Source organism: Ammospiza nelsoni, chromosome 1 (assembly GCF_027579445.1).
Source record: "Ammospiza nelsoni isolate bAmmNel1 chromosome 1, bAmmNel1.pri, whole genome shotgun sequence".
Lineage (NCBI taxonomy): Eukaryota > Metazoa > Chordata > Aves > Passeriformes > Passerellidae > Ammospiza > Ammospiza nelsoni.
This window is the reverse complement of record NC_080633.1, coordinates 2,936,330-2,962,116: the sequence shown is the minus strand read 5'-3', so window position 1 is coordinate 2,962,116 and position 25,787 is coordinate 2,936,330. Positions and strand designations below refer to the sequence as shown.

Genomic DNA, 25,787 nt, shown 5'->3' with positions numbered 1-25,787 from the left:
GAGTCAGGATGAAACCCAAAAATCCACTTTGCACTGGTGCATTTAGCCCTGAAATGCAAATTCATGGTGGTGCTGCCTGGGGTTAAAGCCTGACAAACTTCAGGCTCATAAAAAGAGGCTGACAAAGCAAAGGAGAAAAAAAAATAAAAGCTTTCAAGACTTTCAAGTGAGAAACAAAGCAGCACTGTACAAAAATGCCTGGCTCTCCATTTGCCTGGAATCCCCAAGGCTGCTGTGCACTGGCAGGCTGCATGGCAATGCCTGATTAGCTTGCACTCTGTGTCCTCACTGTGCTGCAGCAGAGAAGGACAGGGCTGCCAGGGTTTGCAGCAACTCCAAAAGTCCCAGCACTGCTGCAGTGAGGACCTGCCTGCATTTTATAACATTTCTTCCCAGGGAGAACAAGATCTGCCCGATGGATGAATGCAGAGACCCAGAAATGGGGAATTCATAACCTGAGTGGCAAGTTTTTTATGGAATGAGCTGAATTTAAGGTAGGTTGACTCATTGCAGGGGTAATCTGCACAGCTCTTCAGTGGAAACTCAGAAAACTGCTGCATGTTCAAGCCAAGAGAGAGGTTGGGATGATGAGAGGAGCCCACCCAGAGCTGATCTGCAGATAGTCCCAGGTCAGGCTAATCCTGTGCCTGGCCACTGAAGTGCTACAGAAAGCCTGAGACAGGCAGGTAGCAGTGTGAGATAAAAACAGAGCTTGTTTTGTTCTAAGGAAGGGGGCTGGCCTAACTTTTGCACAGCAAATTCCTTCCTGAGCTGATAAAGGCAGCAGCAGATTGAATATCAAGCCCTGCCAGGGAACACTGTGCTGGAACCTGGAAGGTTTTGTCCCGAATCCCCCTGCAGAATTGCAGCTTCCCAAACTACACCCACCACCCTGCTTGCCAAGCCTCAGAGACAGAAAGTGCTGACACATAAAACCTTCACTTTTTGTATTTCATCTCTGCTTCTCATCCTCTCCTGCAAATGCTGAAGAAGTGACAGGATCTGAGGCTGCAAAATGACACTGGTGCCTGGGCTCTGTCCCTGCTCTGCAGCCCAAAGGTCTGGCAATATCTGGATTAACTCTTTGGTGTGTGGGGCTGAGCACCCTCTGCAAACCCATCCCTCACTTTCTCCATTGTGGCTTGATGCAGTTAAAAATCCTCCCCTTTGGCTGTCACAGTCTCCTTCAGAGCAGCCTTCAGACTTTTGTTCTCATCCAGCTGGAAGCCAAGCCTGCAAGGAAACAAAAGGAAAAAAACCTCCCTGTGAGCTGGGGAGCTTCAAAGCAAACTGAGAACAGTCACCTGTGCTGTGGGGACAAAACACTGAAACCCAGAGCCCTGAGAAAGAGCAAACTGAGCCCTTGCTCCTCCTCTCTCTGAGGCAGGACAGAGCAATCCCAGCAGGGAGAAAGGGAGAACATACCTCCTGCTCAGCTCCTCCAGCTGAGGCTCCAGGGGCAGCTCAGACAGGGCTGCAGAGAGCTCCTCTCTGTCACTCACAGGCAAGGGGAGGCTGGCCTGGGCTGCAGGTTCAATCACAGAGTGGAGTTTAGTAAAACAGCAAATCAGTTTTGGCAGCATGCTGAGTCAGCGTCAAACAACGCTGAATTTATTCTCTCAAATAATGTACTTAATCTCTTAAATAAATATTTAATCTCCTAAATTCTATGTTGCATCCATAACATATCATAAATATATGACAGAATTATTTTCATTTCCTTCCAGTAAAATGAAAACATGATGAATTTACACTTCATATGCTGACATATGTAGGGAGGAAAACTAATTCAAAATATTGAAGTGACCGAAACAAGAGGTTACAGACAGCTGAAAAGGATTAATTTGATGTTAATCTTGCAATTGTGTTTCAGATTATGACAGCTGTGGCTTCCTGAATGTCTGGGACAAAGTTGGCACGTGGCACCCATTGAAACAACTTTTGTAAAGTACTTTGATCCTCAGCATAAACAAAATGTAGTTTAAATGTACTGCAAGGTTTACTTCAAACCAAGGTTCTACTTCAAGAATGCTTTCCTAAATAAAGACCTACCCAAAACATGCAGCTCTGGTCATCCCAAAAAATTCAGAAACTTTTTTCAGGGTGGTAGAGAAACATATAATTCAAATTTACAGCTGGGACTGGAGAAGCAAAAGCTGTGACCAGTGAATGGCTGCAGTGGAAGGAGGAGCAGAGAAGTGCTCAGGGAGCTCAGAAAGGAGAGCAGGAAGGGAGCAGAGCTATTGCAGAGGATGCTGAACTCATCCCAGCCCTGAGGACTGCAGGGTGATCTCTGCTCTAGACAGAAGGCTGAATCATTTTAGTAAATGTAAATAAATGGCTTTCTCTAAAATAATCAATAGCCAGCACTACCTACCTGGAGCCAGGTAACATGAGGGAAGGATTTGTGTGGATCAGCCCCAGATAAATTATAAAAATCAAGAAAGCAGCTAAATGAAGAGAACAACAGGCTGGAGCTGGCTGCAGTCCTAACTGGGAATCCAGCACCAGGACAGGGAACAGCCAGGCTGGAATCTGTGCTGTGCTCCTACTGAACACTGCAATTGCTGGTTTGTGCTTGTGTTGTTGTGTTGGCACATTTCTGTATCCCTTTGCCCAATCCATTTCCCTCATAATATCAAATATCTTCAAATTTGGTATTAAAACACTAAATCCTCCTTGTGTGGAATTATCTGAAAGAACCTGGTTGGAGAGTACTGAACTCTGACAAAAACAAATGAGAAGAAAAGGCTGCATTGTACAGCTAAAAAATGCTTTTGATCTTGAGGCTGTGCTTTACAGGGCTGAGGAAAAACCTGCTGTTACTTACCTACCCCTCCTCTGGGATTATTCTTTGATAATTTGGAATTTGGATAAAACAGGAAAAAAAAGGCACAGAAAATGAAAAGCCTGAATGATTTAAAAAACACAACTGGGTTGTTTGCAGCTCCTTAGCATTTTTTTTTTATCTACTTCCCTTGAATTGAAGGGATCAGAAACATTAGACTAGCAATTAGATCAGCTCTCTACAATTTCGTACTTTCAGAAAGAAAGGAAAATATTATGTTAATTAGCAGGTTCTCTAGTCTCTATTTTGTATTCAAGCTTTTCATTTTTCCTTATTTCCTCAACCACTGGCATGAAAGCACTGAGATAACCTCCATGCTCTGCTGAAGAGGTGTGCTACAGGCTTGGTTCTTGTACAAGCTCCAATTTTGGCACATCACAAAGCTCTCATCAAAGCAGGGGAGTGGAATAGATTGTTACCTACTCATCTCATGGATTTAGAGAGGATTTCTCCTTATTAGCCTTCCTGCCAATCCTTTTCTACTTTTGCTTTTAGTCCTTAAGCAGAGAAGATTAATGAACTAAATATTTAGTGAGAAGGGATCTGTCACTGGTGAAAACAGCTTCTTCCTCTGGCTATGAAATGCCAGCCAGCAAAGGGGAGTTACTAAAACTTTACTACAGCACAACAAAACTTGAGCAAAAAGCCTCAGGAGCTGGAGAGTTTGTCTCTCAAGGAGAAGATTTGGTAACAGAACACATCAACACTTCACCAGGCTGTGTAAAAGTCTCAGCACTCAGAAACTCAGTTAAATTCTGTACAGAACAGCACCAAAATGCTCTCACACTTCTGGGATCTACATTTTTCTGCTCTCAGCTAATACAGGTGAGACAACTCTGAGAATCAGTGCTCATAAAAAACCACATGAGAATGAGTCAGAGTGGGCTGGAGCCCCTTCCCAGGACACAGCAAGGAACAAATCCATCTTTTACAGAGAGAAGCAGGTCTGAAGCACCCATTCAGTCCCCATTCAGTATAAAGGTTCCTCTGAAGGGCTCATCCAAGGTTTCTGATGAGCCCTCTGGTCACCCTAACTCAGCCTGACACCACCCCAACATTTGCCAGATTGAAATTCCCCTCCCTGCTGTTCATCTTCTCGCATTTGAAGTCTTTTTACTTTATGAAAATACACATAAAAAGGGAAACCACTGGAAAATTTTCCTTAAGAATATGTGCCATTTTATTGGTTTAGACACTTTACAGAATCAGAGTCCTTAAGCAATAAAAGGATCTGATCAGGGAAATAAAAATTTAACATCCACCATGAATTCTTTTTCTTTAACTATGCCAGGGAGGCTTTCATATTTATAGCAGGAGATTATCACATTCACGGGATAATAAATTACACCAGATCTAATTACTTCATCACCAGCAATAGTTTTTCATAGGCACTGACAGGCCTTAAATTGGGATATGTCCTTTAATTCTGCTCTTAACCTTCAGCTGAATCCCTCAGGCATGAGTAAAAAGAGTTCTGGGGGCAGCACAGAGCAGGGAAAAGCTTTTATTTTTCCTGGAATTATCCCATGGAAACACACTGCAAATATCCTGGTCCCCCTCAGACCTGAGGGAAAAGCCTCTCCAGTGGAGAAGGGCCAGGATTTTGCCTCCTGCCTTGCTGCTGGCTCTGAGCAGGTCCCATCACCATGTGCAAGGTCAAGCACTGGGCTGGGTTTGGCAGGGGGAGCCCAAATGTTGTCACTGTCTGTAAAGGCCAGGGGTGAAACAGGGGACGTGGCTGTGGTTGAGTGTGGAAAGGGATTTTCTTTTCTGGAAAAATCCCTTTGCCCAGGATTCTTCTCCTGAGAAGCTGAGAAGCCTCAGAGAAAAATGAAAGCAATAATTATCTGATTTGCTTCTCCTGTGTTTTGCTACTTTGGAATGTGGTTGGAGATTGTTTGCCCGCAGGTGATTGTTTCATTGGTTTCATGTGAATTGTTTTCACTCATTCACCAACCACAGCCAAGCTATGTCAGGGCTCTGTAAGTTTTCATTATTATCTTTTTATCCTTCTGTAAGTATCCTGTCTGTATTCTTTAGTATAGTTTAGTATAGCATTCTTTAATACAACATAATATCATAAAATAATAAATTAGCCTTTAATATAATATAGTATCATAAAATAATAAATTCGCCTTCTGAGAACATGGAGTCAGATCCATCATTCCTTCCTGCCACAGGGCACCCCACAAATACAAGAGCTGAGGGCTCCCCTTTACCTTTCCTGCTCCTCAGGGCAGGCTCCTGGGCAGTTGTGCTGCTCTCTGGATCCACCTGCAGCTTTTCCAGCTGCTGTTCCAGGCTGTCACTCTGCCACTGCTCTTCCTGGAGCTTCTTCTCAGCTTCCAAGACTTTGCTGCTGCTTTCCATCACCCTGATAGGCAAAAAATTAATGATTAAAAAACAAAAAAAAAAATAGTCCAGCTTATTTGTGTCATGTCTATGTCAAATCAGTCTTGGTGCTGGATCCTGCTTCTTCCAACAGAAGGGAAAGAACTTTCCATCCATCCAAAGGCAGAAATCCCCCTGAAATTGTATCAGGTGATTTCTTCTAAATATGCAAAAGAGAATTAACAATTGGGTACAGCTGGAAACAAGGGGTTTGTTTGCTCAGATCCCTTAATTCCGGCTCCCTGTGTGAATTCACCCTTCAGATGAGCAGGAAAACTGCAGATTGCTGAGGAATAATAAACTGATTTTTTTTAGCCACTCTGGGAAAGCTTGGAAGGCAAATAGTTTATAAAAACACAGTCTAACATTTGCGTCAGTTATCTGAGAGGAGAAAAGAAACTTCTGCTTTTAATAAACTTGGAAATCAGACATGACCATGGATGGGAGAGGGTGGAAAGGAAACTGGTGGTTGCATCACAAAAAAGCAAATTGCCTCTCTCCATCCTGAATAACATCTCAGAAAATTAACTACAAAAATATCTGATGTGCACCCAGTGGGGCAGTGACTGACACCAAGAGATTCCAATGAGTTTAAAGCTAAAAAGAAACAGATTGACCCTCTGGATTGGACTAAAAAAGAGAATTTCCCTCCTGACCCCACGGGTAGAAGCTGGTTACACTCTGAATCAAGAGACTTGATTGGTTTATTTCCCTCCTAGCTGGTATAATTTAAAAAAAAATTATTACAACTCTAATAAAATTATATCAGTGGTTTAAAAATGTAGCTACAGGCAAGACTCGACCTCCTGTGGCAGTGAATTCCCAGGCTGGTGATGTGCTCTGAGACATTTTATTCCTCTCGGTGGTTCTGCATTCACTAAATTTTCATTTGACCCTGCTGTTCCTCTGGCATCCACTTTGCACAAAAACTGGAGGAAAAATGGCAAGATCTGTGGGATTTTTTAATGGAATCATCTGCCAATAGGAATAATTTAAATTAAAGTGCTGTAGAAAATCCCACTTGTAACAATTCCCAGGGCTCTTCCTCTTGATTTAAGCATTATCTGTGTTACCTGAACTTTGTTACACCCCAGCAGTGGAGGGAAGAGGAGGAAAACCTGACTTTTAAAAATATATTCACATTGAAATCTGGCTGGTGCTATATTACCCTGAGGTCTTCCAAGAGTTATTGCACACAGTCTCACAAAATTTATGTTACCTGCTTGATAAATGTGTGATAAGTGTGGAGCTGCTGAATCATCAGTTTATGGCACATTTTACAACCAACTGTGCATTTCATTGACTCTGTTTTTCATTATTCCATACTGGTGGTGGCCACACTTCAGTTACCACTCACAGCCCCATCCTCATCTGACTGCACAGCTCTATTAAAGTCACTGGGCTTACAAACATGAAAAAGATTTTTTCCCAGCATGTATTTCCAGAATATAGCTTTAAAAGCACCTTTTCCAGAGTTCTAAAAGAAAAAAAAAATCTATTTTTTTCTGATTGTGATTAATCATGCAGGAGAAAAGTGATAAAAGTGAGAATGATAACTGTGGTAAATGAAAGCAAGTAAGAAAACAGTGCTTATTGTATTGACAGGAATATACTTCCAATATTGGAATACAGATTTGGGAATCAAATAACACATAATGGGAAAAAAAACAGTAGCTGAAAGGTGTCAAAAAAAATTACTTTGCTTTCTCTTCTCTTCTAAAACATGGTTGGCTTTTATCATCTTACATTGAATCATAGAAAATAAAATTTAAAAAAAAAATCACTGCTATGCCTCTGTTAAACCAGAAAAAATTCATTTAGAAAAGGATACAATGGAACTTAAAAAGAATGTGAAAAGCTTTGGAAGTGAATATTATAACAATAATTACAGTATTTACTACTGATGAATAATATTGCTGCCTCAATAAAGCCATGCATCCATAAATACAGCAATTCTGCTTTTATCTAGGTGCAGCAAGCTGGAAGATGGCTCCATTTTTTTCTGCCCTTTGTTCTAAAAGAATAATAAAAAGAATGAATCATCAGCCAGGCAGGGAAATCGAGCAGAATAAAATTGAAAAGCCCCTATTTAAGGCAAGGATGGCAGCGTGTGATGCTCTGTGGGGCACGTCCCAGACTCTGCAGTGCTCCCTGATCCCACAGAGGATGCTGCTGGCAGGGTGAGGCTGTACCTTCTCTGCAGCACAGCCAGCAGCTCCAGGAGCTTTTCCCTCTCCTTTGCAGCAGGCTGGCACAGAAGCCTCTGCGTTAGGAGCTCTCCCAGCAGCGTTTCCCAGCTCAGGTTGTCCGTGCCAGCAGACCTGAGGGAAGCACAAGCACAGAGAGTCTGGTTCCCACCTCTGGAATGAAACAAAGGCAGGATTTGAGCGCTGTCTCCAATACACTTGTCTGAAGGTGAGGGCAGAATGCAGAGCTCACTACCTCCCCCCAGCACCCATCTCTAGACTGCGATAAACAGAAGAGAAATATTTGGCTATAAAGTCACAGGGAGTGCCATTAAAAAGCTGCTTCCAGGATGCTTCCCCTCCTCATCACCCCTGAAAACAAACTTCCAGCTCTGATCAATTCATTATCCCTGACTCTCCTCTCACTGCTACTGCCAAAGTAAAAGGAGATTCTATCTCCCAAGTGCTACACTAAACTATGAAATGCCCTGCTATTGATTTTCTCCCTCTGAAAGGCTTCAGGCAGCACTTGCACAATGGCAGTTCTTGTGGCCAAAATGTGCTGAAAGGAAGGGGCAGTTTTCCCATGCATCCCATTATTATGTAGTTCATTACTTCTCTGACCTCTCTGCTTTCAGGAAGACCTTCTTTAGAACAAAAAAAAAAAGCAGGAGAAATCTTGGTGGTTGGGAGTAAAAATGGAAAAAAAATTTATGTCAAACAAGCAGTCAATTATAGAATTAAGAGAGAAATCAGATGTTAGAGCTCTGGGACAGCTTCAGGCAGGAGGGATGGAGCAAGAAGCTTTCATCACAGAAACAAGGCAGGCAAGACAAGGATTTCCAGCAGCTTGCAGAGCGTGGCAGAGCACTTTCCTTGCTGATGATGAAGTTTGTATACCCACCTTGCAGGTGGGATGAGGAAGAAAGGCTCTGTGGCTGCTGACTCCACGAGCACGTGGCCCATCGCGGACACTGTGCTGGGGGGAGGAAAGCTGGGTTAGGGCTTCACACAGGGCAGAGTTCCCACAATCCCAGTCCTTCCCCAATGCCTGGGTTTTGTGGGGAAGGGCTCCCTCACCCCACACCTTCACCCAGCACTGGCAGAGGCAATCCCAGCTCTGTGCAGTTTGATGGGGTTTGCATGCCACAGATTCTCCTAACAAAGCGACCCCTGCTCTGAAACCCAGGGCACAACTTGGATTTCCCAGTGCCTTTTAAAATATATTTCACACAGCTTTATGGATTTCACACAGCTTGATGAAACCTGCTTTGTGAAAACCCTCAGGAAGATCTGTCATGCTCACTGTTGTAAGAAAAGGATCCAACTGATAACACGGGAGTATCACTGCCAGCCTGGATGAGTTTTGTGCATAATGATGTGTGTTTGGGACATCCCATTTCAGTGGGTGCTTGTTTGGGACATCTCATTTAGATGTGTGCCTGTTTGGGACATCCAATTGTGGTGTATGTTTGTTTGGGACATCTCATTTAGATGTGTGTGTGTTTGGGACATCCCATTTCAGTGGGTGTTTGTTTGGGACATCCCATTTTGGTATGTGAGTGTTTGGGACATCCCATTTTGGTATGTGAGTGTTTGGGACATCCCATTTCAGTGGGTATTTGTTTGGGACATCCCATTTAGGTGTGTGTTTGTGTTTGGGACATCCCATTTTGGTGCAGGTTTGTATGGGACACCGGATTTTGGTGTGTGTTTGTTTGAGACATCTCACTTCAGTGTGTGCTTGTTTGGGACATCCTATTTCAGTGGATGTTTGTTTGAGACACCAGATTTTGGTGTGTGTTTGGGACATCCTATTTAGGTGTGTGTGTGTTTAGGACATCCCATTTAAGCATGTGCTTGTTTGGGACATCCTATTTAGATGTGTATTTGCCTTTGGAACGTCCCATTTAGATGTGTGTCTGCTTGGGACATCCCATTTAGATGTGTGATTGTTTGGGTCACTCCATTTCAGTGTGTGTTTCTTTGGGACATTCCATTTCAATGGATGTGTGTTTGTTTGGGATATCCTATTTAGATGTGTGTGTGTTTAGGACATCCCATTTTGGTGTGTGTTTGTTTGGGACATCCCATTTTGGTGTGTGATGGTTTGAGACACCTCATTTCAGGAGGTATTTGCTTGGGACACCCCATTTCAGTGTGTGTTCATTTCCTCAACACAAATTCAGCTGCCAAAGCCAAGTCTCTGCAGACTTACCCCACGTTTCCTTACTTCAGCTGTAGCTAACAAAAGGATAAAGCCTTAGAATTGAGGAAGTGACAGATGTGCCTTCTGGGCTAGGAGTGGTTAATCCTAAAATCAAGTTAAGGTTCATACTGACAGCCTTGGCCCAGCCTAAAAATGCAGATTTTCACTCTGCCATCTCCAAAAGGTTTAGCATCTGTTTAGAGGGTTTTTCATTTCACCTTTTCTGATAGGAAAAGATGATTCACTACAGCCAAATAGAACTGAGAGTTGATCAGCATATTAAAGTGAATGGAAGGAATGAGCCTTGCTGACCAAGTTATTAACAGCTCCCAGAGTTTTTCAGGATCATTCATTGCCCACCTGGCACATCAGCTCTTTCCTTGGCCCTGTACACAAGCAATAATTTATGCATTGCACTTAGTGCTTTCCACAAAGCCATTACCCAGCTTTGGTTCCTGCTTACCATCAGCAGACATGTGAGGTTAAAAAAAAGGGGATAAAATATAGAATTGATCCAGGAGAGCACAACAACTTCTGCAGAGTTAGAAGGGGGAGAATTAACATAGTCAGAAGGGTGTAGAAACTTTCAAATTAAAGATGTTTTAACTCTAACTCAAAACAACAGAATTCTTCTTAAATTTTATAGTAATGCTCTACTTAGGGATACTCAGCTGATTTTAAAGCCAAATTGGGTGTCTAAAGTAATGAGGTAGGAAATGACACAGAAGAGATCAGTTGTAACTTTATCTTGATGAAAAATTTCCCCCATCCCCATCAGACCAGTCTCAAATCCTCTCTCTCAATTAGACCATGAACTCTTCAGCAACAATTTAACAGGAAAGGATATAACTTGCTGTGGTACCATGGTCCCTTCACACAACCAGAGTGACCCAGAGTCACATCAGTGCAAACACAAATCAGATTTATTGCTGCACTAAGATTAGTGTAATTTACACAGCCCTCAGTGAGGCTTTAAAGAGGGTGTTTGGTAAGAACAAATGATGTGGTGTGTTTTCAACATTTCTGCATGTAAATCCTTCTCAAAGAGTATTTATTGATTTAAATAATGCACCAGTGATTTAGTGCTTACCTAAAATGGCACTTTGCCTTCATTGCTCACCCTGCTCACAGAAATCTGCTCCTCAGAAGCCTCGTGTCTCATAAGGGAACAGATTCCCAGGCACTTAAGCTGACCACATAAACATTAGCTGAGCTGCAGGAGGAGAAATAGCTGCACCACCACCATGCCAGATCTAGTCATGTCTGCAAGTCTGCACATCCTTCTCAGCTCCAGCACAAAAGTCCAAGAGATAATGTGATTAGAGATTCCCATATATTGCAAACAGGCTGTTGGCACAAAGCACTTGTGGTTTGATGAAACTGCCTGGGAAAACCAAGCTCCTGGATTACTCAAACAATTTGAAATATTGACTTTCTGATCTTCTTACCGGGCAGATTCTGTCCTTGCAGCCTCAGGTGATGCTGAGTGCTCAGAGTGTGGTGGATGAGCAGCTCCTGACTTGTCCTATGGATGGGCAGAATTCTTCTGTTAATGGTGGAGCATTTATAAAAGCAATTACATAGTTCAGAGGAAAACAGCTGCACCAATGCCAAAGCAGAAGCTTTTGATTATTGCTACAAGCAAGCCAGAACTTTTGATTTACAGGGCCTCCTCAGAAGCTCTGCTTTAATTCCCATCCATTGCAGGATGCAAACAAAGCAGAAGTCAGTAAAAAGGGCAGTTTCATATGAAATCAGAGTGCATTAATAAACCAACTGTGCTGGCAGTGATGCTGCTGCACTGTGGGCTGTGTCCCTAACCCAGGTTTCATCCTGGGTTCAATTTTCCAGCCCCCATTCCTGATTTGGGAGATTCACAACCTCACCATAACCCCAGGAGGGTTTTGGATCAATGAGAACGGGATGCCTAAATTTTGTTCACAATTCCTGCCTGTGAGACAGCAGCAGCTGCCTATGCTGGTGTGACACATTTGTTTGCTTCCTGCTTCCAGCATCCAAGGGTGCTGAGCACTGAGGAGTCCCCAGTGCAGCCCCAAGTCCTGCTGTCAGTCAGTGACAGTCCTGACATGGCCCACGTGTGGCTGTGGTTGGTATTTCTGTGTTTGCTGCTGCTGAAACTGCCTCGAGTTATGCACAAAGGAACTGAGGAGTTACAAAAGAATTCCTGCTTTATCACTCCATCAGGAAGGACTCAGCAGGACAGGGATCCCTGTCTGGAGGCAGCAACCATCTCAGATAACAAGGGACAAGGGTGTGGAAGAGCAGATCTGATTACCAAGTGTGCTCCTCTAATTAATTTGTTTGCCTACCCGATGTGTGAGCTGCCCAATCTCCTCCTCCAGAGTTTTAACCTTTGCTTCTCTGTCAGCCACCAGCTGCCTGAGCTCATCTATCAGGGTGCTTTGTTTCTGAATCTCAGGCTCCACCATCTCCTTGTTCTCACCCTTCTTCTGGCTCAGGCCCTTTAAGATCTCCTGCATTTGCTTCTGCTGGCTCTGGTAAAAATAGAAGCAGGTGAGATCTTTATTTGGTACAAAATTATTATTTTAAACCCCCCCAAGACAAATATCCATTTAGGAATGGCAGGGCAAGCCCCTGCCCTGCCAAGCCCATTCCTTGGTGGGAGCACACTGGTGTCACCTTGGCAATTTGATTTGTTATGTTGACCTGAGCAATGGTCAGATTCAATTTGCTGCCAGCTCTGCTGCTCAGTGTAGCAGAAAACAGAACAAGAAAGGCTGGCCTTTGATAAAGAAGTGACTTTTTCCATAAACTGAATGAAACTCAAGATTTCAATGTGCTTTTTGTGGAGTTAGAACATGATCAGATCCTGTGATAGTGATATTAAAGGCTGAAGATACTGTGGGGTGACAGATATGAGGCCAGGCTGTTTCACCAGTACTTATGGAGGTTTTTTTTTTCCACACTGACAAATCTAATACCTGTCAGGCAGTTTGTTCTGCCAGGCCAACAACCTGCAAGTAAAGTGCTTTTGTGATAGAAGGGATAAAAGAGATTTACCATCCCTTCCCTGATAAACTTGCATCTTTCTGTATTAATTTTAGTGGGAACACTCAGAAAAAGTGCCAAATGTTCTTTGGCACCCCTAATCTGCTGGTCAGCACCCACAGGGCCTGGTGGGAGAAGGGTGAATGGCAGCTGAGCTAAAACCTACCCAGAGCAGCAGGGAAATCTGAGTGGCTTGAAACTAGTGAGGAGTTGGATCAGGAAACACAGAATAAACCCTGCTTGGAGGTGGTGTATTCATTTATTTTTATTTCTAATAAATTTGCTATTTTAATTGAGAAAGGCTGTTTAAAACCATGGCAGGACCATGACAGGAACCATTTATTTCTTTCTCAGCATCTTTGAGCCTTTGTTAAAATTCTTGGTTTAGAAGAGGCCAAATCCTCTCAGCTTCTGCATGTGAGCGTGCACATGGTTTAGTGCTCATGGCTCAGTTTGTGTGTTGTGGGCTGTGTAACAAAATAAAATAAAATAAATGGAAGTTTTGTTACAAACAAAAAAAAATCTTACAGGACGGCAGGCATTCTAAGGAAAGAAAAAGTCTACCAGTGGAACTGAAAGCAGAACAAAGAACACAGGCCTTGGGTCAGGACTGAAACCCTTCCTCGACCGACTTCAATCCTTCTGCAAAATGTTTCTGCCAGTCCCTGCAGCTCAGGGCCACCTGGCTGCCACTGTCACACCTGGCACTGTCTCACAGCCCTTACAGGACCTGATCCAAAATGCAGGAGAGCTTCAGCTGACAGGAAAACCTCTGGCTGTCACACTTGGATCCATCAGGCTCCTGTGCACCCTGAGGCTGTGTGTGCCACAAAAGGACATCCTGTTTTATCACCTATAGAACCAACACACACTGTACCAGCAAGGCATCTATGAGCTCATCATCGTGTTTCCCTTTCTCCAGCAAGGTTCCAATCTGCCCCTTCAGCATCTTCACTTCTCCACACAGCATTTGGTTCCTGGCTCTTGTGGCATCAAGTTTTTTTTTCAATTCCTCGTGGTTTTTCTGGAGAGTGTTGTGTTGCTCAGAGAGTTTCTGCAGTGATGTAAAAGGAAATGAAAGTTATAACTTATCACCGAGCCCCAGGTGCTGTGGTGAGCAAAAACAACCACACATTACCTGGTAGAATCTAAAAAATGGGACTGGAATACTGTATTATTCCTAAGGAAATAGAAATTATAAATGCTACAGGCTGCCTGCTTGTCAACAACCAAAAAGGGTCTGCTCAGGAATCTAGGTGGTCTGAGTAGATTCTCCATTATTCTGGATTCTGATTCTCCATAATTCTGGATTCTGACTCTCCATTATTCTGGATTGTAATTCTCCATTGTTCTGGATTCTGATTCTCCATTATTCTGGGTTCTGATTCTCCATTATTCTGTTCAAATGGAGCAGCCCAGAGCCCTACAGCTCCAGGAGTGTGGGGAGATGTATTTGGGATGAAGAATGCACTCCTGGCCAAGGGCTGACAGGGCTGCTGAGGAGTTTGGGTGCAGCTGTAGCAGAGCTTGGCTGTGAAGTGGGGCAGAGCTTCCTCCAGCAGACCAAGTGGGTTTATGAAATGGTTTTAGGCAGGGTGTAACACACCCTGAAGGCAGAACAAGCTATTACACACCGCTCCACACCCAAACAGAACTCTGTCAGCTCACAGCATTCTACCTCCAAAGATTCCTTCTTCTCTTTTTCCAAGCTGCGAATCTTCAGCAAGTTCTTCTCTTGGACTGACAATTTCCTTGAATCAGGAAATGCCAGCAGCCCCTCATCCATCTCCAGCAGGGAAGTTCTGATCTTCTGCTGATTCAGTTTGTGCTCCAGCTCGTGAACCTATGGCACAATAATGACAACTCAGCCAGAGCTTTACCAGGGGTACAAAGAGGACATGCCCAAAGGCAGCTCAAATAATATCTTGATATTTTCATTCTAGCAGAGTCTGGTCTTTCAAACTGAAATTTAGCTGCTAATAAACATGCAGATTTGAGGGCATCTGTGCAGGATGGAGATCTGGGACACATGGGAGGTTTGTGCCTTTGTGGAGCACATTTTGGAGGCCAGACAGGCACTCCAGAGCACTGGAATTGCTGCTGTGTGAATCCAAGGGAACTTTTGGTGATTCAGTTTATGGTCCAGCTCTTGTACCTATGGCACAACTCACCCAGAGCTTTACCAGGGCACAGGGGAAAGAGGACACAGCCAAAGACAGCTCAGATTATTTCTTGATATTTTCATGGTTAACTAACACTAGCAGTGTCTGGTCTTTTAGACTGAAATTTAGCTGCTAATAAACATGCAGATTTTAGGGCATCTGTGCAGAATGCAGATCTGGGACACATGGGAGGTTTGTGGAGCCACATTTTGGAGGATAGACAGGCATCCAGAGCACTGGAACTGCTGCTGTGTGAATCCAAGGGAACTCAGCTCTCAACTGCTCACTGCAGGCTGCTTTTGTAGTCAGTGGAAGGAACTGGGCATTCCACAGCTCAGTTCCTCTGTCCTGCTTTGGAGGAACCTGCCTCACTTTTGATCCAGTGACTGGATTTACAAGATCCCCACTGACTACAGAAGGACTCTGGATCAGAAAGAAATCTGCACTTTAGAGCAGAGAACAGTAAGAACAGTGGTCAGATGAACCCCAGGCAGGGATAAAACAGGGGGACATGGAATTTGCTCAAGGGAAAGCAGAGGTTAAAAATCTCAGTCAGAATGCAAAAAATCGTAGTTTGATGGTATATAATTGAACAGCAGGAAAATAGGAAAATTACAAATCAAATTCCTGAGAGAAGTTTTATTTAGATGCAGACAAAACTGCCTCCCTGCCTCCTGCTGACATTTCAGCTAAACTCTGCCCTTCAGAAGACTCAAGAGTTAAAAGATTTCACTGAAGCTCCTGAGGGAACAACTTGAAAACCTGATCTGGCCTCAATTCCTCCCATCTGACTGCAAGCACTGAACAAAGGTGTCTAAGTCAGAGCACAGACACTGACAGGGCTCCTTCTGTTCTCAGTGGAGAGAGGCACCTTCAAAACACCCTGGGACCTGAACTGGGCTGCCACAGCTCTCCAAGGTCACTGAACTCCTTCCTTTGACACAGATGTGAAAGATTCTCAGCTGAAACAGCAAAGCCTGCAGGGCTGCAGAGTCATTAACAGGGTGTGCACACAGCAGCAGAGAGATGTGAAGAATTAATGAAGAACTAACAGCACTTTTACCTTAATTTGAGGTGATATCTGCACTTGGAAAGAGAATTCCAGCTGAAACAGCAGCACCAGGCAGGGCTGGAACTCACCTTGCCTTGGAGAAGGACAATTTGCTGAGCTCGCCCACGCCAGCTGCCAGAATTGGTCAAGAGACTTTGGATATTCACATCTTCCCCAACTTCTTTGGCTAAAATCTGGGAAAAGGGATTGGCATCAACAATAAGGCTTAAAGGGATGTGTTGGGGACTAGGGAAGGAAAAGCAGCTCTCTCTAGCAGGGAGCACAAGCAGTTTTCAATATACACAATTATTTTTGATAGGATGAATATTTAACCATAATTAACCAGGAGCAGAGCAGAGGTATTGTCCTCATACACACCAGGAATTGAACCAATCTCCCTTGCAAAATTCTGACACAGCTAAACTTAGTAGGAAAAGCATTTAAATTATTTATAAAAAGGTCAGCAGAGTTCTATTTTTAGGACCATATTCTCTGCTCTGATCTGCATTGCAGGTCTCCTACATAAAGTAGGGAAACCAAAGAGAATCAGAGCACATAATAACACTTAAATCCACCATGAATCAGATGAAAAGGTTATTCTGGATGTCATTCCAGCAAACTCTTTAAGCACATGCTGTAGTTCAAGCAAGACCTTTAATCTCATTGAGTCCCATGGCACTGGAGCCTACATTAAAAGTAAATACATAATTAAATGTATGGGAAAGGAGGAATGAACCTGGATGTATGTCACAAACAATTCTGCTGATCTGGGACTTTAAAACTCAGAAGGATTTGTGTCCAATGGACAGTGGGAGGCAAAACATGAGATCCCTGTGTCCAGGAGCACAATTTCATTCCAACCCCTACCCTTGTGTCTTCTTCAGCTCCCTGCTCCATGGAACAGCCCATGGGGACCAACCAAGGGTAAAAAACCTCCCAATTTCCCAAGACTGAACCTCCTGCAGGGGTCCCAGCCCCAGAGTGCTCCCTGCAGTGGCACCTTCTGGGTCAGCTTCAGTTCCTGTTTCAAATTCTGGAGCTGGTTCCGATATTCTGTCACTTTCACGTTGGCTGTGCTCAATTTTTCTTGCAGTGCTTTCACCTCTGGATTTTCAGCCTTGGAGGAAAGGAATGTACTTGGTGAGAACAGAACCCTCAGGGGACAACTGAAGTGAGTAACATCCACGGATCCACCAGGATCACGGAATTATTTTTTCCAGACATAATTTTTGGGGCATAGAGGGGGTAGAGGGGAATTTGGTCCCAAAAGTGGTGACAGGGACCTTGTTCTACAAAGCTGCTGATTTCCTCATTTCAACTACAATTCCTACCAAGTTTCCTTCCAGCTTTTTCAGAGCTGATTCCTTGATTCCTGCAGCATCACCACCAAGGGAATGGATTTTTTCTGCAGCTGCCTGTAGCTGGAAAAGAACCCCACTGTTAGTGCAGAATGGATGCAGAGAACAGCATCACTCCATGGAGTATTAACTAGCAAAAAAGTATAACTTGGATGTTTATGTACTCTAAAAAGCCAAAAAATTCTTAATTTTCCCTTGTTTTTTAACACTTTTTAATCAGTAGGAAAGCTTTTTTTTTCCCTGAAATGCTTCCCCAAGAATCATGTTGTATTTCACTGTGGAAAACTTCAGAAGATATCTCTGACTTGCTGAGATGGGATCAAATTTCAAGTATGGAGACTTCTGAGGTATTTTATCACCAAAAGTATCTCAAATTAATGTTTACGTACATAAATCCAAATCCTGTCCAGCCAGAATATTTCATAAAAAGCAAATAGTACTCAACAGAGAAATAAGAAAGGAGAAATCTACCTGACACCATGTAACTGAGATTTAATGGTGTTAAGGCTCTTTTTAGAACCTCCCTTTTTAGCTGGGAGCTCTAAGGCAGCATTTTTTAACTGCTTTAAATAACTTAAATTATTATTTAAATTATTTATTATTTAAGAATAAAGACTCTGTCTCCTCTTGCTTGCCACAGCAAAGGAAAACAGACACACAACCCCTCCTGCTCTGAATCATGCCCTGTGTTGCTGTTGCAAAGATTTGTAAATGGATGAGAGTGCAGGAATTTGGGGCTGGAAAGGCCAGGAAGTGTTGCTTTAAAAGTCTGGGACTTCATTCTTTGAGGTGGGTGGAAAATCTTGATTATTTGCCTGAATTAAAGAAGGCTCTAAGGAAGAACTCCTTCATTAAAAAGGGACATCTGGGGGAAAACTCACTCAGGGCCAGCTCTAATTTCACCCTTTTTCATGGCTTAGGGCCACTCTCTCTATCCAGTTCATAGAGTTTTGTATGAACTGATAATGAGGGATTTCAGCTGGAGCTGGCAGCTGCTGGCTCCAGCTCTGAGGAAATTTTCTGCAAACACCCTTTGCTTACATGGCCCACCCTCTGCCAAGTGATTGTTCAGTGGCCACACCTTCCATTCTGTTTAGTGGGAAAATAATCATGGTAAAATACTTATGATTTACAGATTCTTCAGTTTTCAGGCAAGGAAAGAGCTAAAAATAGGTAAAATCACAGTGTTTTCTAGCTATCACTCTGCATTTTTGATAGATACCTCCTAGTGTCAAACACTGCTTTCATTTTACTGATCATTTACATCTTTATCTTCTTTCTGAAATGTTTGTGCTCCTTTCTTTTTGGGCCAAAATCTGAGAATATTTAATGTTTCTGTTTGAATAATGGTCATTCCACTTCTGCAGTAGGGGAAAGGAACCAAGTTGATTTTTCCTTAAATTATTCATGAATTGCTCCACTACTTGTGTGATTTTGTAGGTCCCAAACTACACCTGATACTTGTTTGCCACCCTGCCAACTGTTTGACAAGACCCCTGTGACCAGAACACTGTGGATTTATGCAGGAGTTCTCCAAAATTTAATTTAATCTACGACTTCTTGATCTTTCAGGTAGCTGGGGTGCAATTCAGGTAGATGCATCACTCTTGATAATAAGTGATGGTGAAAGGCTGAGTCAAAATGCAGCTGTCAGCATTATTGATTTATTTAACTGATGTCTTCTAAGAAAGCAAAGTTCAGGGAAAAAATAAAAATAATAATAAAAAATCACCAATACTGTGTAAGGAAGAGGAGCAGTAGCCAAAGGACAAAGCAAATATTGACATCAGGACATCTCATTTTCAATTCAGCAGCCACCTGAGCAAAATTACTTCTGTGAAAGGTTGGCAAAAAGTCACAGAAAATTTAATCTGCCTGAGTGAAGATTTGCTGTCTTATATGATATAGCTTGGTGTTGTCTCAGCTCTGTAAGTACTTATTCCAGGAAACAGCTTTCATTACAGGCATTACAAAAGCTTAGAAGAATAAAGAACTAATTAGTGACTGGTCTTAACGAGGTGGGACTGTAAGACACAAAGGTGTGAAATTTCCTTCTAAAAAAATAAATAATAAGAGAAATAGCATTGACAAATGGGTAGAAATGTCTCTGTGCTTCTACAAATGAACATTCCTAATCGCTGTTTAATAAACCCTTGGCTCATTGTAACTTGGAGATATCCTTTCCTATAGGATATTCACCTGCACAGGTGAAATCTGATTCCCCTGCAGAGGTGAAACAGCTGAGGGAACATCATGGACAGAAATGACCACAACCCCAAGCAAACACAGATTTAAGAGCAAATTCAACACGGGAACATGAACCAAACCCATTTTCTATCCCAGAGGCTGGATTTCCATGTTTTATCATGCAAAAAGAACAAGAAAAATGCCTCACTTCTCTCTCCAGCTCCTTGACTCTGTGATTCAGCTGCTTCACTCTGGCTCTCTCACTCTCAAACTCAGCAGTCACCTCCCGGTTCTTTTTGGCCAACTCAACTATTTTGGTGGCAGCCACGTCTCCAGCCAAACCAGACACCCCTGAAAGGACACATCAAAGCAGAGGGCACATCTCACAGGCAGGATTCGGATTCAGAACAGAGCAGGCTTTTGTTCTCTGCCACAATGAACCTGCATTGTCCCATCCCTTCCTCTCTGAGCTGTGCCAGGCACTCCAATGAACAAGTGAGGGAAGAGATGTCAGAGGTGCCAGCTGGATGGGTTGGTCCTTTGATTCAGCAGCACACCACTGCCACATTTCACACTGTGGCAATGTTTATATACATAAATCCAAATCCTGTCCAGCCCAGAAGAGTTCATAAAAAACAAATAGTACTCAATAGAGAAATATAAAAGGAGAAATTTACCTGACAGCCTAGAACGGAGATTTAATGGTGGTTGGAGCCACATTTTTACCCAGAGAGGGCAGTGGTGGGAAGGACAGCTGGGAACAGGATTTTTTGGCATTATCACAGAAAAAGGCAACACTCAGCTTTGCCTGGTTGTTTACTACAGGAGGAGCTGCTGGAACAGAGGTGTGAACGTTTCCAGACATCAGTTCTCAAAGGTCAGGCACAATATTACAGCTGGGTGCTGGACAAGGTCCAGGAAATTTCATTGTGCCTATTTATAACTCCCTTGGGATTACACAGGGAGCTTTACTGCATGACTCTAAATTGCTCTTTTAATTAGCCACGTCACTGGCTCCCTCATCAGGGAGGGTTTGATGAGTGCCACAAACAAAGCAAACCCCAGGCCTGGCTCTTGTGTCACCTGGCTCTGGTTAACACCACACAGGTGAAGCAAACTCTGGTACAAGTGCAAAATCAATGTCATGGCAAACAATGTCCACAGAAACTGCCAGCTCAGCGAGGAACATGAGCCTGCAACAACAAACCCTTGGTGGGGGTGTGCAGACAGAACCTGGCTGCTGTCATTGCTCTTAACTCTTTCATCATTACAGTAATCACTTTTCTCTGATATTCATGGACTGGGGTGGGGTGAGAGGTGAGAGATCGCTCCCAAGTGAATGCTGAGGCCCATAAAGCCCCAGGGACATTAATTGGGCCACACAGAATAAAACTGGCAACAGAATTTGTTCCCATGCCACTGTTTAAAAACCTTGTAAAGAACACAGTTTATTGTTTTGAAGGAATTTATTTTAAAAGCACTTGAATTCAATTCATTATTTTCAAAAGCACTGTCCTCATTCTTTTGTGTGATTTGTGCTACCCCTCCCACCTAGGAGCTACTTTTACCTCAGTTTTCAGGATAAATAATGGCTGCTGAGAATCACAGTAAATACTAAATTAACCAAAGCCAGGTTGTTGTTTCCATGTTAAATTGCTGGTCTTCAAGTGCATTGCACTGACCCAAGGCTGTTCACTCCCAGGCAATGTGGGGATTGCCACAATACAGAGAGGAAAACAGAGCCAAGGGATTGGCATCAGCCAGAGAAGCTGCAACAGCACATCTGCCTCCTGCTCTTGACCAGGAAGGGATTATCACCTCTCCTAAACACAAACTACAGCTGCTTTTCAAGGATTAAGGTGGAATTTAATGTTATTTAGTTCTCCTCGTTGCTGGTTTCCCCCTTCTCTTCAAGCCTGGTCATCACTGCTGTCCTGACCAACAGTGGCACCCAGTGGAGGAGGTGCAGCCTGCACAGTTCAGTTGTCAAAAAACACCAAAATCACTTTAGAAGCTGAATTTTGCATTCATCCAGCATCCTGTCTGTGCCCTGTTCAGGCAGCAAAAAAGGAGCCTGAATAAGAAATTGAACCCTACAGAGCAGAGAAAGCTGCAGCACAGCTCTTTGATACTAACAAGAAGTTTTCCAAAATAATATTTTTATGGAACATCATTATTTTGTGCCAATAATAGCAAGTTTACAGTTCTATGAGGAACAGAAATCACTGTGTACCCTAACAGAGCACAATTCTTTTCAGGGACTTTTTTTGTCACCAGCATCAAGCAAACCAACACGGGGAGAACACAAAGTTCTGTGTTTACCTGACAGAGCCAACCTCTCCTCCTTTACTCTTTTCTGGAGCTCCTTTATTTCAAAATCTTTCTCTGCCATCAGCCTGTAGAGCCTGCAGTTCTCATCCCGGAGCTCCCGGAGCTGATCCTGCAGCTGCTCATTCTCTGCCTCAAAGAAACTGGAGAAAAATGAACCACAATGGCAAACAATGCACAAATAGAAATAAAATAATGAAACAACTGCACGATAGATGGGCTGAGCTTATCAGGAGTGAGTTTATTGAATTAGGCACAATGTCCTAAACCTCAGATAAGAACACAAGCTGATTATCTGATCTATTCAGATAACATCTTCTTAAAAAAAAATAAATTAAAAATTGTATTTTCTTGAGCTGTCTGGGGTAAAACATCACAGAACAGGTGCATTGAGGTTACCAAATAGTGTCATCTCAGTGTTACTTACCTGCTTCTTCAGAGGAAATCAGGCAGTATTCAGCATGTGGGACATTCAGGCTTTCTTTTCTATACTTGACAAAGCCAAGAGAAGCCAACAGAGCATTGACTATAAAGCTGCTCCTGGGGTCTTTTAAAAAATCAATGTTTTAGAGCAATTCATAAAAAACCAATTTCCCATGTCCTCAGCTGATTCTCCTGGAACCCTGTGAGCATCAGTTTGTATTGCTAATGGTGCCTTTTGGAATTCATTTAGAAACAGAGAATACCAAAAAACCTCTCTGAATGGAAAGAAATAGCCCTGCTTCTCCTATTCTTCAGGACATTTAGCAACATTTAAAGGTTTCATCTCTCTAAGACATCCAGAGGATTAATAACTTTAATCTCTTTATGGCCCTGATGTGATGGGTCCTTCAAATATAAAATCCAGGAGCTGTGGCCTCAGGGGCTGCATTCAATTGTGGAAATTCAGAATTATCTGAGCTCCCTGACATGGGGTCCTTGAGAAAAGCTGGGATTTAACACAATTACCCACTCACAGGTGACATTTGGGCTGACCCCAGCTGCTGCTGGTGGGAGATGCAGGTCTCCAGTGCTCTGGGATTCCCATGTGGAAATTCCTGATAATCTGAAGCATCTCAGTTACCCAGATACCTTAATCAGCTGGATTAATTGACTCCTAGATTCTCATTTAACCCTAAATCTCCACTTTGGAGATGTGGTTCGGACAAAGCCCAGTTGATACAGTATGTACCTGTAAACACAACCAAGTCAGATGTCTCAATAATCATCTCAATTTTTTTATTCCAAAGTTTTAGCAAGCTTTTAGCACCCATTGGACCTGAGAGCTTTTAAATGCACCCTGCATCTGCCCATGGACCCCTTAAAGCACTGCCACAAACAGCACAGCCAGTTTAGGGGAGGATTCCCAATGCATAATTAAGAAATGCACTTGTGTCTCAAAGGGAGATCAAAGGCAGCTGCTCACAAAGGAGAAGAAAGCAAAGAGCAACGTGAGCAAAGGCAGAACTGAGCTATTCCCACATGAACCACCCAGAGGAGTGAGCAACAAAACTCAGATCCAATTAGAGACACCTGAACCAAAAGATTCTGAACAGTTGGGGGATTAACATGGAAAAAAGGTTCTAAGCTCTTAACACACCTGAGCAGCGAAGTCTTCTGAGAGCTGAGTCCAAGTCTTGAGGAAAAGCACTCGGAGGAGGATGGACAGAAATCCCAAGTGCACAGAGCTGGAGTCTTCTCTGAGGAGCTCCCCACCCCATCCCACAGTGACTCTCCCTGTTACAGAGGCTAAAAATGAGCCAAAAGAAAAGGGCTGCAAAAGGTGCCCCTTTTCACTCTCCTTCAAGGAACCAAAGCCAGGTGGAGCTTATGAGCAGGGCTCTGCCTGCAATTCAGGTGGTTTCCCAAACTGCCTGCCCTGTTCAGGCCAAAAAAAAGTAAGGAATTAATTTAACTTTCGTCAAATTGTGTCTTTCCCAGCTCTTGTTACAGATTCTGCACATAATGGGGAGAGTCACTTGGATACATTCAAGTACAACAAACAGGGAAGGGAGGATAAAGTTACAGAGAGAACAGAACAGGCAGAAATATCAGCTAAACACTTGTCTAAACAAGACTGGGGAGTAGGATGTGAGGAAGGAAACAAGAATTCCCAAGGCTCAGAGGAAGGGAGACTTCTGAGAGGAGAATGTTTTCTGATTGCTGCTATAAACAACAGTGACAAACTCCAATCACTGTCACTGCAGGCCATGTGCAGCCCTGTGATCCTGGAACGAGCCTCTGATGTGCTGTCATGGGAATATTGCAGAGAACATCCTGGTGAATCCCTTCCAAAAACAAATCCTGCCTGGATTTGATCACTCACAACCACTCTGCTGAATGCACACAAGCAAAGGACAGTCCAGATCTATCTGCCACACCTGCCATGTTAAATGAGGACTTTTGAGAGCCAGTGACACATCAAGAGAGGTAAATAAAAAATCTGGGATGACTCAGGCCTAAAGTACTGGACTCTAAATAGCAGAGAACTTCTGGGCTTTCCTGCACTTTGCACACTGCCCAGGCTGTGCCACGGGAGCACCTAAATCCCTTTGCTCTGCCAAACATCTGAACTATGGGAATCAGCCTCACAGGAATTTGTTAAAAATCAAATTTCCATCATAATCTTCTACAGATCATCAGAAAACAATGTTGAAGGGAAGAGGACAGCTGGTAGAAGTCAGACTGGGGGCTTAATTTGGCAAATCAGACAGCTCTGGTGAGTGCATGAAAATTTCTTCACCTGGCTTCACCTCTGCCACAGAGCAAAGCCCTAAACACCTGATGTTGTAGTAAGGTAGAAAAATCACAAAGAAAGGCTTCATAAAATCAAGCCTGCTCTGTTAAAATCAGTGGCTGGTCTGGTCAAAGCTAACACTTAGCAAGTTCCCATGTGAAATCAATCCTGGTGTGAGCAGTTCATTAACATAACAATCTATTCCTGGGTGAAAACCAACCAGCACCTGTATAAACTGTTTTACATCGTTAGAAAAATGAAAACTGTCTCTCATAAACAACTTTCCCTGCACATACACCTCAGGGGGTTGAGTGACCAATAAATACAGAATAACAACTTGTTGCTTACCAATAAGTAATTGGCAAGAAAAGTACTGACCAATTGGAGTCACAGAAAAGGTCTGAAAACTGAATAAAAAGGAGTTATGTGAATAAAGAGGGAGATTTTCCACCAGGAAGAAATGGAGTCCATGTGATTTATTCCCATAGGAGCAGTGCAGACACCTTTGGGTGTGTCCAGCCCCAGAGCTGCTCCAGTCAGGGGAAGCATTAATTGGGTCAGAGGGAAAGGCTGACTGTGACCTGGGAGGAAGAGAAATGATCTGAGCTGGGGCTTTAAACCTCTACTCCAAAAGAAAACACAAGATTAAGGGAGATCCATACCAAAATGCCCAATGTGCTGGTAATCTTGTGATCCACCAAATCAGGATATACTGCAAAGAAATCCCAGGGAAAACTTCACTGCAGGCCTGTGGCTTGCTCCCATCAGCTGCTTTGCCTGTGTCCATCTTTGGAAATGATTCCTGGAGGGAATCTATTAGTTTAAAGCTAGGTAGGAGCTAACCAGCAGTTCAGAGGGTGCCCAAAAGGCTGGATTGTGTCAGGTGGCACCTGGCTGCCCCTTCATTTGTAAAATACTGACATTAAAGAGCACAGCACAATGCCCTGAGGGTAATTATGGACAAGGAGAATCTGCACAGGATAATGAAAGCCCAGTGTGTGAAAACAGAAAGTTCCCACTCAGCTTAATAATATTGAGTTTCATGAGATCATAAGCAAAACACACTCCAGTGACTTCCTGAAGGAATGGTGCTGCCAGACCTTTACCTTTTGCTGGCATCTTCCTTTACAGGAGGTCCTTTTTTAAACAGGTTTAGATCACTCAGGGCCCTTACAGTCTCCTTTGTGCTGCCAGTGCTCTTCTGCCTGTCCTGCATCTCCTTCTTGGCCTCCATCACGCTTTTCAGCCGCCTTTGCTGCTGCTCCTGGTAAGCCTTGAACTGGCTTTTGAAATCTTCACTCACTTTTACCTCTGGCTCCAT

The 25,787-nt window shown here is 43.3% G+C and overlaps 1 protein-coding gene across 1 annotated transcript; it reads right to left on the bottom strand.

Annotated features, from left to right (window-relative positions):
- Positions 1-946: 946 nt before the first annotated feature.
- On the bottom strand, positions 947-25,787 carry CCDC13 (coiled-coil domain containing 13). The gene is made up of 13 exons (XM_059481769.1): positions 25,573-25,787; positions 21,745-21,893; positions 19,631-19,773; positions 17,209-17,298; positions 16,878-16,994; positions 15,967-16,071; positions 14,343-14,507; positions 13,542-13,718; positions 11,965-12,150; positions 11,083-11,159; positions 5,068-5,222; positions 1,426-1,525; positions 947-1,233 (listed from the first exon to the last, which is right to left on the bottom strand). The coding sequence occupies exons 1-13, from the start codon at positions 25,785-25,787 to the stop codon at positions 1,152-1,154; spliced, it is 1,761 nt and encodes a 586-aa protein (XP_059337752.1). The 3' UTR covers positions 947-1,151.